The sequence below is a fragment of the Talpa europaea genome (genome assembly GCF_964194135.1).
Source record: "Talpa europaea genome assembly, chromosome: 9".
NCBI classification, from domain to species: Eukaryota; Metazoa; Chordata; class Mammalia; order Eulipotyphla; family Talpidae; genus Talpa; species Talpa europaea.
Window position 1 is genome coordinate 18,216,930 of NC_140076.1, and position 14,241 is coordinate 18,231,170.

Consider the following 14,241-nt stretch of genomic DNA (forward strand, 5'->3'; position numbering starts at 1 on the left):
GGATGCACCCGCCTGGTAGAGGCGGGTCATGTGGGAAATTAACCAGCCCCCTTCCCTATGTCTCTCTTTAAACCCCACATCTGTGCAGTGAGATGGATTTAGGAACTGGTGAACTGGAGGCTTGGCCTGGGGACCGCCCTGCCGGTGGGAGAGAGCAGGTTCATAAATGAGCACGCGGAGCTCTCGGGCTCTGGGACTCGCCTGTTCTTCTCGGCGCGTGGCTGTCCTTCTAGAACACCTCTCTCCCACGAAACCAGGCTCGCTTTCAGAACTGATGAACATCACTGTTGACCGTCTCTGTGCCCTTCATCCCCACACCTGGGGACCACTGAGTGGGAGCCAGTGGCCAGCTTTAGCAGATCCCGGTCTAACCAGCACAACTCAACCTGCAAGTACACGGTTGACAGGCCTCGCGAGGACACGGGACAAAGGGGCCACCTGCACACAGCATCCCATACAGCATTTCACACAGCCCAGCTCTCCTCCTTCTAGAAACAATGTCCTCTCAGCTTCTTGACATCTCTCTCATCTGGCTGTCCTCCTACCCCCCGGGCCGCTCCTGCTCAGTGCCCTGGCTACTCCCTCCTTTCCAACCTCTAACATGGCGTCTTGAGGCTCAGCCCTCCCGCGGCTTCTCCAGTCTGAGCTGGACACTCGCTGGGGTGAAAGCCGGCTGGCTCAGCCTCGCTTCTCAGTAGGAGCAGGAGCAGAGGAGCAGAGGCATCTCCTCTCTCTCAGCCCTTGACCCACTCTGCCGGTCCTGGAACCCCACCTCCAGGATGGGTCTGGAAAGGGTCCTTCTCTTGATCTCCACAGCCGCCTGGCTTGTCCAGCCTCAGCAGCTCTAGCCTGGGTTACCCCGCTGCCTCCTGCCTGCCTCCGGCCGCACCGTTGCTCTGTAGACCTCTGTGCTCTGCAGAACGTCCGAGCGGGCTTTCAGGGGACTCCGGTGACAGCTTGCCTGCATTTAAGCCTCTTCAGTGCCAGGAGACAGTACAGCTCCTGACAGCAGCCTGCGGCCCGTGCCTGCAGCCTCCCTCCCGCCCTATAGTGACGCTGCCCTGGCTCTCTTCTGTTCTTCCAACAGACCAGCTCATGCCAGGGGTCAGGGGGTCGCTTGTGCTGACCTGACTAACCCAGATCTAGAATAGTCACTTTCTTCCCCTTTGTCTCATGCCATCTCCTCCCTGAGGCCTCCTTGGCCACCCGCCGCATGATCCAGGATCTACCGCATATTCCTGCTTTCCTAGCACTCTCCCTTGGGGAGTGATTGGTGTTTGTTTAATTACTAGTCTGCCTCACCGTCAGGTCGCCAACTTTGCCATGGCAGCACCTGCGTCTGTTTGGCGCAACCCTGCACATGCCTCGCCTAGCACAGCGCCTGGCACATAGTAAATGCTCAGTAAATACTCACTGAAGGGGAGAAAATCGGGAGCGCATGCCACGGCCTGGCGTGGTTTAGCCATTTCCACGTGGCGGCCAATCTTATCTCCCCCGAGCGCCAGCCGCCATGGCAACATTCTGTTGTCACCCAGCCCTGCAGGCAGTGACTTATAACATAGCCCTGCAGGCCTCAGGAAGTCCGACGTGTCAGGACACGGCCCAGCACACTACATCACTAGGCTTGGCCTGGCTCTCAGCCTCTGTTCCAGCATCACTGCTTCGAGTTCTGGCCGTGTCCTGTTGACCACGGGGGGGCTCCAGGCATCAAACAGTGTGTCCTGGGCCGCAGACCTGGGTCAAGCAGAACACAATGGGTTCTTGTCTTCCCGGAAGGCACTGCTCAGCCTCCAGAGGAGAAAGGCCCATTCTGAGCACCCAGAGCAGCTGTGAGTTTGGGGAGGTGGAGGGGGGTGTTTGAATCCCAGGGGAAAGGAGAGGAGTGGGGTCTTTGCTGGGCCGTGTGACCTAAGCACATCACTTTCTGTTTCACCTTCTCCTACAGAGAGGAAGGAGCATGAAAGGGCCTTGGGGGAGCATCCAGGTCCAGAGGGCCCAGGTCGGCGGCTGCTCAGGGCCACGAGGGAGGAAGCACAGAGCCACCGCTGAGTCCCAGGCCTCCTGCCTCCTGGAGGCAAAAGGGCCCAAAGGGTCCTCACCTGTTGTTCTGCCCCAGGCCCTAGGACAAGAGTAAGACAGAGGGTCAGTTACCAGGGGGTAAGGGCCATGGAAAAGGAAACTGAGGTGTTCGGCTCCCTCCCAGCCCAGCCCTTTTCCTCTTCTCTCTGGCCAGAGAAACTGTGAGTCACGGGTGGGCTCAGCGCCAAGCTCAGTGATGACAAGGGACCCCCGAGCCGTGCCCTTGGCTCTGCTCTCTTCCCTAGTGGTGTTCCTGCCTTTCCTGCACAGACAGGCAAGGACAGACAGACCGCCATCACCCCCAAACAGACACAAATTCCTGCAGCATCCACACTAGAAAGACAAGCCAACAAGCTCACAAAAACAGGCGAAACACACACAGACAGAGACGCGTGACTGACAGAGGCAACATCCAAATAGATACACAGCGCAAAGCAGATGGACAGGTAAGTAGAGAGACAGCAGACTCAACACAGACAGACATTCAGGCAGGAACAGCTCACAGTCACCCCTGCACACACACATGCACACATAATCACGCACATGTTGCAGACTCACACAGGTGACCTACGGGGATGTCTTGGGGCAAAGGACAGGCCAGTCCCCTTGGGCAAGCCTCCAGCCCCAGGGCCCCACGAAACTGACAGAAGTGGGCACTCTGGGAAGGAGCACTTCTGAGGGCAGTCTCCGTCTTGCCCTGGAGGGTAGAAGGTTCCAGTACAGAGAGGCCCCCCTTGCAGGAAGATGAAAGGGTGTTGAGACATCTGGTGGGTAGCTAAGGGCGACTGGGTGGGGGGAAGGGAGAGGACTTGTTTTGGCTGTGAGACTTGGGACAAACCTGCTTTCTGAGCCTCAGTTTCCCGTTAGGCACTGTGATCCCAGATCCCTGCAGGGAGCAGATGGTCCAGCTCCAGGGTGTGTATTAGCGCCAATCCTGGGGCTCTAGGACGTTGCGCCCCCACCAGCACCCCCTCCCCCAGGGCTGGACCCCCTTGGTGACTCACCACCCAGCGTCCCCTGGCAGGGGGTAACCCAGTCACAGATGCCCATTGTCCTGGCCCCTCCCCTCCCCCAGGACTGGGGAGGAGAGCAGGGAAGTGGGGGGGAGGGCAAAGGGAATCCCAGACAGGCATGCCCTCACCAGGGGTGGCATGTGGGGCTCAGGCCTGGGGATGGGGCATCGGTCCAGGTGTTGTCTCTTTCATCTTTCCTGCTGTTGGAGTCCTCTGGCTGGGACCCAAGCTGTTGGTTGCGCAAGGGAAGGTAAAAGGTGACAGCAGGCCTGGTGGGACAGAAGCCCCATTGTTTGGGGCCCAGACCCGCCCAGGGGGGAGAGGAAGGGCTTTTGCTTAGGGCAGGAAGGGGGGCTCTGCAGGGGGTGCCAGCTGGCAGGGCTCTTGCCTTTGGGCCCTGGAGGGAGACAGGTGCCAAGCAGGATGCCCTCGGGGCTGCAGGGGTGCGTGTCAAGTGTGCCCAGGCAGAGCAGGAGGGAGGGCAAACCCCGAGAGGGGTCAGCGAGCAGGAGGCAGCCCTCGGCACACCCACACTGCCCGGAGCTCGGCGGCTGCAGGCGTCTGCAGGGTCCTAAACCATCCTCTCCGGATGCCGATCATTCCTGGGAACTGAAGAGATCTGGGGGTAGTGGGCAGCCTGGGGGCACCCAGTGCACGGATGTGCCTGGCTGCTTTCATCACTGAGGAGTCAAAGGGGGGCTTGGAAGCTTTTCCCTCCGACGTGCTCCTTACACTTTCCAAGATTTAGGACCAAATCCGGGCGTCCCGCGGCCACCCTGCCTCCTCTTTCCCCCCCCCCCAGCCGGCGCTCCGCGGGAGGCCCCCTGGGAAGTCCTCCCTGGCGTCCGACCACAGGCCTCCCTGCTTTGGCCGGAGTTCCCCCCAGGGACGGCTCCCGCGGGCATCCGGCGGGGACAGTCCCGTGCTCGCCGCCCCCTCACCGGTCCCGGCTTCCGAGCTGCCTGCAGGGCTGCACCAGGTGAGACGGGCCGGGCCCTCCCCGCCCCCCCACCAGCCCCGAGGGCGGGGCGCAGGCGGGGCCCTACAAAAGCCACCCGCCCCGCGCGCCCGCTCTTGACTTTGAGAGTCAGGCAGTCGCCGCAGCCGGGAGGCGGAGGCTCGTGGGGCTGTGTGGGCCCGGCCCACACCCTCCCCAGGTAGGCGCTCTCCTCTGCTGGGAAGGGAGAGGGTGTAGGAGAAGAAACAGGCGAAGGGACCCGGACAGGTGGCAGAGAGGGAGAGCGGAGCTGGCCGGGCGGACAGGGCAGGGCAAAGACAGAGGGAGGCTCACACCCGAGCTTAGAGTGGGGCACCCAGGGATGGAGGCTGCCGAGGGCCCAGGGACGCAGGATGGGAGAGGAGCCAAGTGTCTCAAGTGCGGGTGTTGAGTGGGGACGCCTTGAGTGCCACCTTCCCCACCTCCCTTCCCTGCAGGTCCCAAGCAGGTCAGGGAGGATCCATTTCTTGGCCAGTCCGGTTCCCCCTGTAAGCCCCGGCCCATAAACTGGTTTCTCTGCCGTGTTGTGCTTGGGGACACAGAAATCATCTGACCCTGCTGAACCCTCAGGAGTCACAGCCCCAGGAAAGCAGGAGATAAGTCCCTGAGTGTCTGCTGCCCCCTCCCTCTGACCCCTGACCTCTGCCCTCCCTAAGCCCAGGAGTCACCATGTGGCGATGTCCTCCGGAGCTGCTGCTGCTGCTGCTGCTGCTGCTGGCCAGGGAGTCGGCCCTGGGTGTAGGGCGGGGCCGCAGGCGCAGGGAGCTCGCTCCTGCTCTGCACCTGCGGGGCATCCGGGATGCAGGTGGCCGGTACTGCCAGGAGCGGGATCTGTGCTGCCGTGGCCGTGAGGACGAATGCGCCATGCCCTACCTGGGTGCTACCTGTTACTGTGACCTGTTCTGCAACCGCACGGTCTCTGACTGCTGCCCTGACTTCTGGGACTTCTGCCTTGGCGTGCCGCCTCCTTTCCCCCCCATCCCAGGTGGGCACCAGCGGCCAGGAGGGGGGGTCACTTTGTCAACCCAGACCCAGCAAGGCTCAGGAACAAAGCTGATGCCCTGGCATTTCCAGGGGAGGCTTTGAAGAATCTGGGGAAGAGGCCCAAGAACCTGCCCCATTCGCTGGCCCTCTGGGAAGTCCCTGCTCTGGTCTAACTTGAATCTCTCCAGCAAGACTGAAAGCGAGAAAATCCTTGCTCAGTGAGGTTCTAAGCTGAACAGGAGGAAGGCAGCCTCCTGCCCTTTCTCCCAGTCCTGTCTCCATTCTGGACTGGGAAGGTGCTGGCCCCGCCTGCTGACTCACCCTTGGCTGATAAAGCACAGGGGTTGGTCACGGTCATCTTAGCCACTTCTCTGTCGTTGCTCAGGGCTCTCTACCCCTGAGAGGGCCACCACCGGGCACTGGGAGCTTCCTGCCTCCAGCCTGTTCCTGCCTTCCGCCCTCACTACAACCCTCTTCCATGCACTTGTCCTTGTCCAATAGGCGGATCACTTGAATTCCTTCCCACAATCCTGTGGGGCTACGGGTGTGAGGCTGTACCTGGCTTGTCACCCCAAAGCGCTGGGTTATCTATGTTAGGGAGTCACTGCCCTTCTTTGCGACTCCCTTCTTTGGGCCTCAGCATTCTCTTCCCATTCCCTGTCTCCAAGCCCCCAACTCATTTAAAAAGCACAGGATTTAAGGTATGTTGGATGGTATCCAGATGCAGCTAGAGGAAGCCTAGTCACCGAGAAGCTTCCCAGGTAGCAGCTGGTGTGCAACTGCAGGAGACGCCTTGAGTGTTAGTTTCAGTGAGGGCTGGGGTGTGTGCATGCGTGCGTGTGTGCGTGTGTGTGTGTGTGTGTGTATTTGGAATAACTCATCTCTGAGGACCTGACCATCTCAGCCCATTGCCTCTGGTCTTGGGTCCATCTCTCTTCTCTCCTCCCTCCCTGCAGGATGTATGCATGGGGGCCGCCTCTACCCGGTCTTCGGAACCTACTGGGACAATTGTAACCGTTGGTGAGTGTTTGGGGTTTGGCGGGCACTTGCCTGGTGGGCCTGGTGGCTGACAGACTTGGTTCAAATCCCACCCCCAGACCTTACTTGCTGGGGGCAAGTGATTTTCCTTCTCTGAGCCTCAGTTTCCTCATCTGTAACACGAGAACTTTTATACTGACCACGTCAAATTATATGTGTGGTCGACCTGGGATGCCTGACCCCAGACACAGCCCCTGAGCTGGGCCTCCTTCCCCACCTCTCTAGCTCAGGATGGATTTCTGTGCTCCCAATCGTTTTCCATGTCAAGAGAGAGTCTGAGAAGGGGGCGCCAGGAAGGAAACCTACTGCATCCGCTGCCCCTGGACCGGATGAGGGTCAGGGATGGCTGAGCTGGAGGCCAGCCTCCCAGTAGCAGGGCCTTCCCTGGAATGTGGCCCCTCCCCTTCCCCAGCCCCTTCTTCCCAGGAGTGAAGGGCTCAGGGGTGCCCCCTAGCTATCCCGAGGTCTCAGGTGGGTAATGGAGAAGCATTAAGAGGGAAATCCTGAATGACTTCAGGGAAATAACGGGGACCCTGCAACTTAGCAGTGGGGGAGGCCCTGCACCCACTCCACCCCGGGTCCTCTTTGCTTGGGACTGAGAGGCCTCAGGGAGGAGGAAACCTTTGGGAATGCAATATGCATAAGCCTTTTCCATTGCCTCACTGGCCTGCGTGCGGGGTGCCTGGGTCGCAGTGAGATTGGGGACTCGTGCATTTCAGCATGCATCTGGGTGAGAGAGAATGTGAGAGAGAGAGAGAGAGTGTGTGTGTGTGTGTGTGTGTGTGTGTTTACGGAATGTGCCTGCACAGATCTGCTGGTCTAGATAGGATGATTCTGGACACTGAAGGGTTAACTCCTGTTCCTGGGACATGGACCCCTTTGGAGTCATGCTGCCACCAGCCCTGTCTAGACCTGCTCTGGCAGCCTTGGGGCACAGAGGGAGGTGGCAGGAAAAGACTGACCAACCCACTGGCCCCTGGGCCAGCTGCTCCCTGCACTGGACACCTGAGGGGGAGGGAGAAGAGGGGCAGCAGTATCTGTGGGCCTTCCAGGCTCTGCGCCCTCGAGGGATGCCTCGATAGTGCCTCCACAGTGCCCACAGGAAGGGAAGGGTGAGGAGAGCTCCCACCCCCGCAGTCTCCTCCGGCCAGCCCTTCCTGAAAGCACCCCGCCAGCTCCTCAGGCTGGGGAGCACAGCCATACTGGGCTTCAGTCCCCTGGAGGCTCCTTAAAAGGCAACATTGGAGGCGGGAGCCTCTGTGGGCTCGGAAGGAGGCAGTTGAAGCATCTTGTAATAGCAGAGTTATGCGCTTGTTGAAGTATGACTGCATTCATAGAATTCATCTGCCCCGTGGACACCTATTTATTAAACACCAACTGTGTGCCAGGCGTGGTGTGGACATGCAGCCGGAACTCCCCGCTCCTTGTCCTTGTGCAGGAGTGTCTGGTCCAAAGGTGACAGACCATGCACACAGACATCATCACAGCCTGTTTGTGCGTGCGATTGGAGAGAAGAGAGAATAATGGGGGTGCTGGTTTAGAGTGGGGTGGGGTGAGGGAAGGCTTCTCTAGAAGGAACATTTATGCTGACACTAGGGCGATGGATATCAAGGAGGAGTGGCCCAGGCCAAGGCAGAGGGAGCCTGGGGGGAACTGGGGGGGGGGGCGGGATGGTGCTGGTTGCAGTCAGAGCTGTGGAGGGGGCCAGAGGCCCCAAGGAGAGGCAGGCCGCGTCCCATGGGTCTCATAAGTGGTGCGGGGATTTTGTATTTGTTCTTGGTGTCGTGGGAAGCCACTTGGAGAGCATACCCTCTGATTTGTGTTCTTCAAAGACTCCTCTGGCTTCAGGGGAAGCTTGGGGGGATCATAAAGAGGCAGGGAGCTGGTTAGGAAGCCACTGCATGGTCCAGATGGGAAGTGACCTGCAAAGGGGAGAGCAGATGAATTCAGTCTTCTGTGATGTGCCACCCTAAGACCTGTTGATGGGAGATCAGACCGGTGGTGGGTGGGGAGGCAGGGATTTCTGCTTTGAACACCTGGGAGGATATGGTGCCATTTCTGGGTCGAAGATGTTAGGGGAGGAGCAGACTTAGGGGCCCTTTTAAGCTTGGGGTGGCCCTTTACACACCCAGAGGACTGTCAGGAGGCCAGTTGGTTATCAGTCGGAAACTCGAGAGGGGGTTCCTATAATGAGAACAACAGTAGCTGACAATTTTTGAGCACTTAACGATGGGCCAGGCCTTGTGATAAGTGCTTTATCAGCCTGCCCTTTCATCCCTGGAAGGTGGAACTATTATTATCCTCACTTTGCAGACGAGAAGAGAGAATTTTAGCGCCTAGGGTTCCACTGCACTGCCTCGTTCATTCATCCATCCACCTGTCTGTTCCACAAATAATGACTGGGTGCCCACGATATGCCAGGTTTTGTTTTCTAGGTACCAAAGAAACCAAACAATACCTGTTCTCAAGGAATTTGGAGTCTATAAGGAAATAGACATAAACAGTAGAAATAAATAGCATTGGACAGTGATCACATGCTTAGGAGAAAAATGAAACAGAAAAGTGGAGGGCGGGACTTTTAAGATAGGGCGTGGGCAGGCGGCACTTCCCCAGGTGACATTTGAATAAAACCTGGAAGAAGTGCGAGGGAGCCACCGGGGAGGCTGGAGGCACCAAAGGCCCTGAGGCAGAGCAGGAGGTGTGAGCAGTCAGGAGACCAAGCTGCTGGGGTCTTGAGAACCAGGATGAAGAGGAGGGGAACAGGGGGACAGGGCCTGTCTGCACGGGGAGGACCTTGCCTCTAATTCTGTCATTGGAAGCCAGCACAGCAGAGTTCTGGGCAGGTGACATGATGGGGCTTGGGTTTAACCTGATCACAGTGGCAACTGTGTTGAAAACATAGTGAAGGGGGTGCAGGGCAGAATCCAGGAGAACAGTGAGGAGCTGCCACATGACCCAAGTGAAAGGTGGTGGGACCAGACCTTGGTGGCCTCAGGAGAGAGTGATTTGCCAGTGGATTGGATGGGCTCGGGAGTAGAGGGTGACCCTCAGGCTTCTGGCCACGCCTTAGGAAGAAGGGCCATTTTTTTTTTTTTTTTTTCTCTTGAGGACTGTGGGAGGAGCCGGGGAAGAAGAAGCAGATCAGGAATTCTGTTTGGGAATGTTACAATTGCCGGGCAGTTAGACACCCCCGTAGGGATGAGTAGCAACAAGATATTTGAAACTGGAGTTTAGGGAGAGATGCTTGCGAATAGTCAGCTTGAAGTTGCTGTTTAAAGCCTCCAGGCCTGGGTGGAATCATCTAGATTCCTCCCAGAGATGCTGGTACACATCTTTGGCCCACATTGACCACTGAGCCCTCACCTTTTAGAAAGCACTTGAGGGCCTCCCCGGTGGCGCAGCAGTTGAGCGCTGGGTTGCGAAGCTGCCCACAGCCTCTGCAGCGCCGGTTCGATCCCCGGCTGCTCCCCGGCCACCGGAGGAGGGTCCCACATGGCTCGCAGACCTCTCCTGCCGCCCGCTGCTCCCCTCAGCAGTGTACTTCGGTCCTTCTGCCTGCTCTGCTCCCCGCTCTGGCTCTGGTGAATTCTCTCACCTTCCCGCGCTTCTGACTGTACCCAGTGCTTGTATAAATAAATAAATAAATCTTTTTTTTAAAAAAGTATGTTTAAATAAAAAAAATTAATAAATAAAAATAAAAAAAATAAAAATAGAAAGCACTTGAGCCCCACTCACCTCTTCCTTCCTTCCTGTCTGCACCAGCACTTGCCAGGAAAAAGGGCAGTGGGCATGTGACCAGGAGCCATGCCTGGTGGACCAAGACATGATCAACGCCATCAACCAGGGCGACTACGGGTGAGGCCCTGGAAATACTTTCTGGCGCGCACACACACACACACACACACACACACACACCCTGCCCCAGATGCATGTCGTCCCAGTGCACCCGTGCCCAGATTTTATTCCTGTGTGCACTTAGCCAGCATGTGTCTCCCCACCCACATGCATGTACCTGGAGGACCCCCAGCCCGGCGGGTCTGTGACTCCCTTCCATCTCCTCTCCTGCAGGTGGCGGGCCGGGAACCACAGTGCCTTCTGGGGCATGACCCTGGATGAAGGCATTCGTTACCGCCTGGGCACCATCCGCCCATCTTCCTCTGTCACCAACATGAATGAAATTCACGTAAGTTTGTCCTTGCCCTCAAACCCATCTCCGCCTGGGCTGGGACCCTGGCCCTGTTCTTGCAGGAGCCTGGGCCTACCCCGCCCGTCAGCTGTGTCTCTCTGGGCAAGTCCCTCTCCTTTGCCCCTACCTGGAACAGACGTGCTGGCGGGAAGAACTGATGCTCAGGTTTTGAGTTTTGTGGCCCCAGCATCAGCCCCTCAGCCTCCCAGCCTGGGAACAAAGCTGCGGACGCAGAGAGGCTGGATCAGGGCCCAAGAGGCCGGGAGGTCACCTTGGTATTTTGAGATGGGAGGGACAGATACTCCTCCAGTTCTGGCCAGAGAGTAGCAATTCTCAGAAACAAATGCTGACTCAGTGGAACCCCAAGGGAGGAGGGGGCTTCTCCCTTCCCACCAGCGGGGCCCTCTGGGGGAGAAATGGGAACTAGACCCAGAATAGTCAAAGGGTAAGGAAGGGGGGTTTGGGCAGGTCAGGACTAGGGCCCACGCTGGCCTCCATCCAGCAGCGGCAGGCGGGGGGAGGCAGGGCTGGCTGGAGGGGCCCTCCCTGGAGAGGGACTTCAGCTCAAGGCTGTGGTGACCAGGCAGACCCTGCCTTGCCCTCACTCCCCTGGGTCTCTGGCTATTTTCTGCTTCCTGCTCTTTTTCTTGGCTATCTGCCAGGTCACGGGACCTTGTTTATTCTCTCCCCTGCCCTTTGGGGCCTGAAGCGCAAGGTCTTGGTGGGAAGGACGTGGCAGATCAGAAGGCACAGAGGAGGACAGAGGCAGGAGTTGGGGATTGCAAGTGGAGAGACCCTGGGCTGGCCACTTCCCTGTTCCTGGCCTCAGTTGCCTCGTCTGCTAAACACGACTAGTCACCCCACCACACACACACCTGACAATAGCAAGGCACTAAATGGTGCTTGGGTCTCCCACGCCAGCCAAGGTGGAAGACTGCTGGGATCCCTCAGCAGCAGGAAGGCTCAAGGTTGAGGAAGACTCCAGCACCTTCTTGGTCATCCTTCAAGGCCAGTGGGCCCCTTCCACCCTAAAGCCAGCCCAGGACAGAGGCAGAGAGAGGAATGTTTGCCTTGCAGACGGTGCTAGGGGCAGGGGAAGTGCTGCCCAGGACCTTCGAGGCCTCTGAGAAGTGGCCCAACCTGATCCACGAACCCCTCGACCAGGGCAACTGTGCAGGCTCTTGGGCCTTCTCCACGGCAGGTACATCCAAGGGCAGGAGCTGGCCTGGAGGGAAAGGAGGGCCAGTACCTGGGTGCCCTGACGGCCTCCGCACCTCTTTCCACCAGCTGTGGCGTCCGATCGAGTCTCAATCCACTCTCTGGGGCACATGACACCTGTCTTGTCACCCCAGAACCTGCTGTCTTGTGACACCCACAACCAGCAGGGCTGCCGTGGTGGGCACCTGGATGGTGCCTGGTGGTTCCTGCGACGTCGAGGGTGAGCAGCAGGGGGCACCACATGGGTAGGGCATGGGGGGCAGGGCTCAGGAGACTTGGGGAAGGTCCAGGCCATGCCGTGCCATGCTGATGCCACCCTTGCTCCTCCTGCCCCTCCTCCAGGGTTGTGTCTGACCACTGCTACCCGTTCTCGGTCCATGAGAGAGACGAGGCTGGCCACGCACCTCGCTGCATGATGCACAGTCGGGCCATGGGTCGGGGCAAGCGCCAGGCCACTGCCCGCTGCCCCAACAGCCACGTCCATGCCAATGACATCTACCAGGTCACTCCCGCCTACCGCCTGGGCTCCAGCGTAAGTCTGTGCTTGGAGAGGGGCAGAGGCGGGCGAGCTGGAAGGCTGCCTCTAAAGTGGGAGCCTCACCCCTGATGGATACCGTCCTCTCACCTCACTCTCCAGGAGAAGGAGATCATGAAGGAGCTCATGGAGAACGGCCCTGTCCAAGGTAAATGCCCCTCACCCTGCTTCCCCAAGCTTGTGCCTGCTTGAGACTGTGCCTGGTGGCACAAGTGGGGGGCTGTGTCCCCTCTCCATGGAGAGCATTTAGGGTTTTGGTACAGAGACACCCTGGGGTCTGGGCATGATCTCCAGACTCAGACATCGGTGCCTGCGCTCATGGGTTGACCTGGCTCCTTCACCTCTGCCCACAGCCCTCATGGAGGTGCACGAGGACTTCTTCCTGTACCAGGGTGGCATCTACCGTCACACGCCAGTGAGCCTGGGGAGGCCAGAGCAATACCGACGGCAGGGGACCCACTCGGTCAAGATCACAGGGTGAGGGGCTCGAGAGTAAGGGGGGGGTGGGGGCCTCACGGGGGCTTCTGAGCCTGCCTTGAATCCTTACCCTTTCTCTGCAAAGCCCCATTTCAAAGAGGAGGAGACCCAGACTCTCAAAGAGGAGGCACTTGCCCTGGGCCATACCCAAAGTGGGGTACCTTTTAAGGTTTTCTAGGAAGGAACAGTTTCTTCCCTCACACTGAGATGAAATAACCCCAGTGAAACATAGAGAAGGATTTAAGAATTGCTCAGCCTTTCCCCATCTCAGCACCTGTCCCAACTCTGCCTGACTCAGTGACCTGCGCTGCTCACTCCCCCAGGCCTCAGCTTCCCCACCTGACATATGGGACATGGTAGAGTTTCAACAACCATGCCAGCTACCATGGTAGTCAACTACCATGCAACTACCCAACCAATGAAATGGACTTTATAGTGGGGGTTCGGGGTCTCTCAGGTACCCACATTCTCTGTCTTCTTTTGTGGTCCTTGGCACTCATCCTCCCCGGTGCCCCAGGGAGAGGGGAGGGCTGTGAGGGGTAAGCAGATGCGTCAGGTCCCAGATGACTGGTCCCTAGGATGAGGGCCCCGAGAGAACTGAGGTCCAGTTCCCTCCTTTTCTGCTCACCCTCCATGTATCCTGTGGAGGTGCCTTGCCCCTCACTGGCCGAGTAAATACACACTTAGAGATGTGGATCCAAGGGGGTGCAGACAGGAGCAGAGAGCTGCCCAAGTCGGCAGGGTGTACCCCTCAGTCACCAAAAGCCAGGGCCTGGATAGGGAAGGCCTCAGGTCCAGCTCCTGCTGGCAGGTGGGTGAGTGCCCTTCTCCTGGCTCGCTCTGCCCTGCAGGTGGGGCGAGGAGACTCTGCCGGATGGAAGGACACTCAAATACTGGGTGAGTCTCTGCGTGGTGTTCCGGGCAGGCCCCTCTCCTCCCCTCTCCCTCCCCCACCCCTTCTCCCTCTCACCCCACGCCCTCTTCATTCCCAGACGGCAGCCAACTCCTGGGGCCCAGGCTGGGGTGAGAGGGGCCACTTCCGCATCCTGCGTGGTGCCAACGAGTGTGACATCGAGAGCTTCGTGCTGGGCGTGTGGGGCCGCGTGGGCATGGAGGACATGCGTCACCACTGAGGCCATGCCATCACGCCGGACGGCCGGCTGAAGAGTCCGAGTGTAGCAGGGTGGCGACTCCGCTCCGCCCTCTTGCCCAAAGGAGCTGGGGTGCAGGCGGGCGCCACCACCGGCCTGGGTCTAACCCCTCCAGCAGATTCCGCTGACACAGCGCCCAGCCTGGGAGCTGTGGGCAGGCGAGGCTGGCGAAGCCCCCAGAGCTCCCAGTGGGGAAAGGGCAGGGCCTGGTCTGGAAGGAGCAGACCTGCACATCCCAGGCCTACCTGTAGGGCCCACCCCTACACGAGACCACCAAAGCCAGGACACCCCCAAGTCTCCAGCCCCACTACCCTACCCCACCCTACTCTTGTACTCCTATTCTTCAGAGATATTTATTTTTCTTTTCACTGTTTTAAAATAAAACCAAAGAATTGATAACTATAACCACTGTGCATTGGGACCTCTGGGAGTGGAAAGCTGGATCAGAATCGGGGTGGCTTATGGTTGGAGAACAGAAGGGCTTCCTGGGCCTTGCTGTCTGTCATGGTTGGTGGACTCGAAATCTTAGCTTCCATTCAGCCCTAATTATCCCTGGCCCTGGC

The 14,241-nt window shown here is 58.7% G+C and overlaps 1 protein-coding gene across 2 annotated transcripts; it reads left to right on the forward strand.

Moving 5' to 3' along the window:
- Window positions 1–4,758: 4,758 nt before the first annotated feature.
- TINAGL1 (tubulointerstitial nephritis antigen like 1) lies at window positions 4,759–13,745 on the forward strand (the record flags this gene model as incomplete). 2 transcript variants are annotated; one of them, XM_084242736.1, is made up of 11 exons in its annotated part: window positions 4,759–5,074; window positions 6,030–6,093; window positions 9,874–9,966; window positions 10,180–10,294; window positions 11,375–11,498; window positions 11,585–11,735; window positions 11,858–12,047; window positions 12,153–12,198; window positions 12,404–12,527; window positions 13,379–13,424; window positions 13,520–13,745. In XM_084242736.1, the coding sequence occupies 11 exons, from the start codon at window positions 4,759–4,761 to the stop codon at window positions 13,658–13,660; spliced, it is 1,410 nt and encodes a 469-aa protein (XP_084098862.1). In that variant the 3' UTR covers window positions 13,661–13,745. The 2 variants fall into 2 exon arrangements, with proteins under 2 accessions (XP_084098862.1, XP_084098863.1); XM_084242737.1 differs by lacking the exon at window positions 9,874–9,966.
- Window positions 13,746–14,241: the final 496 nt, after the last annotated feature.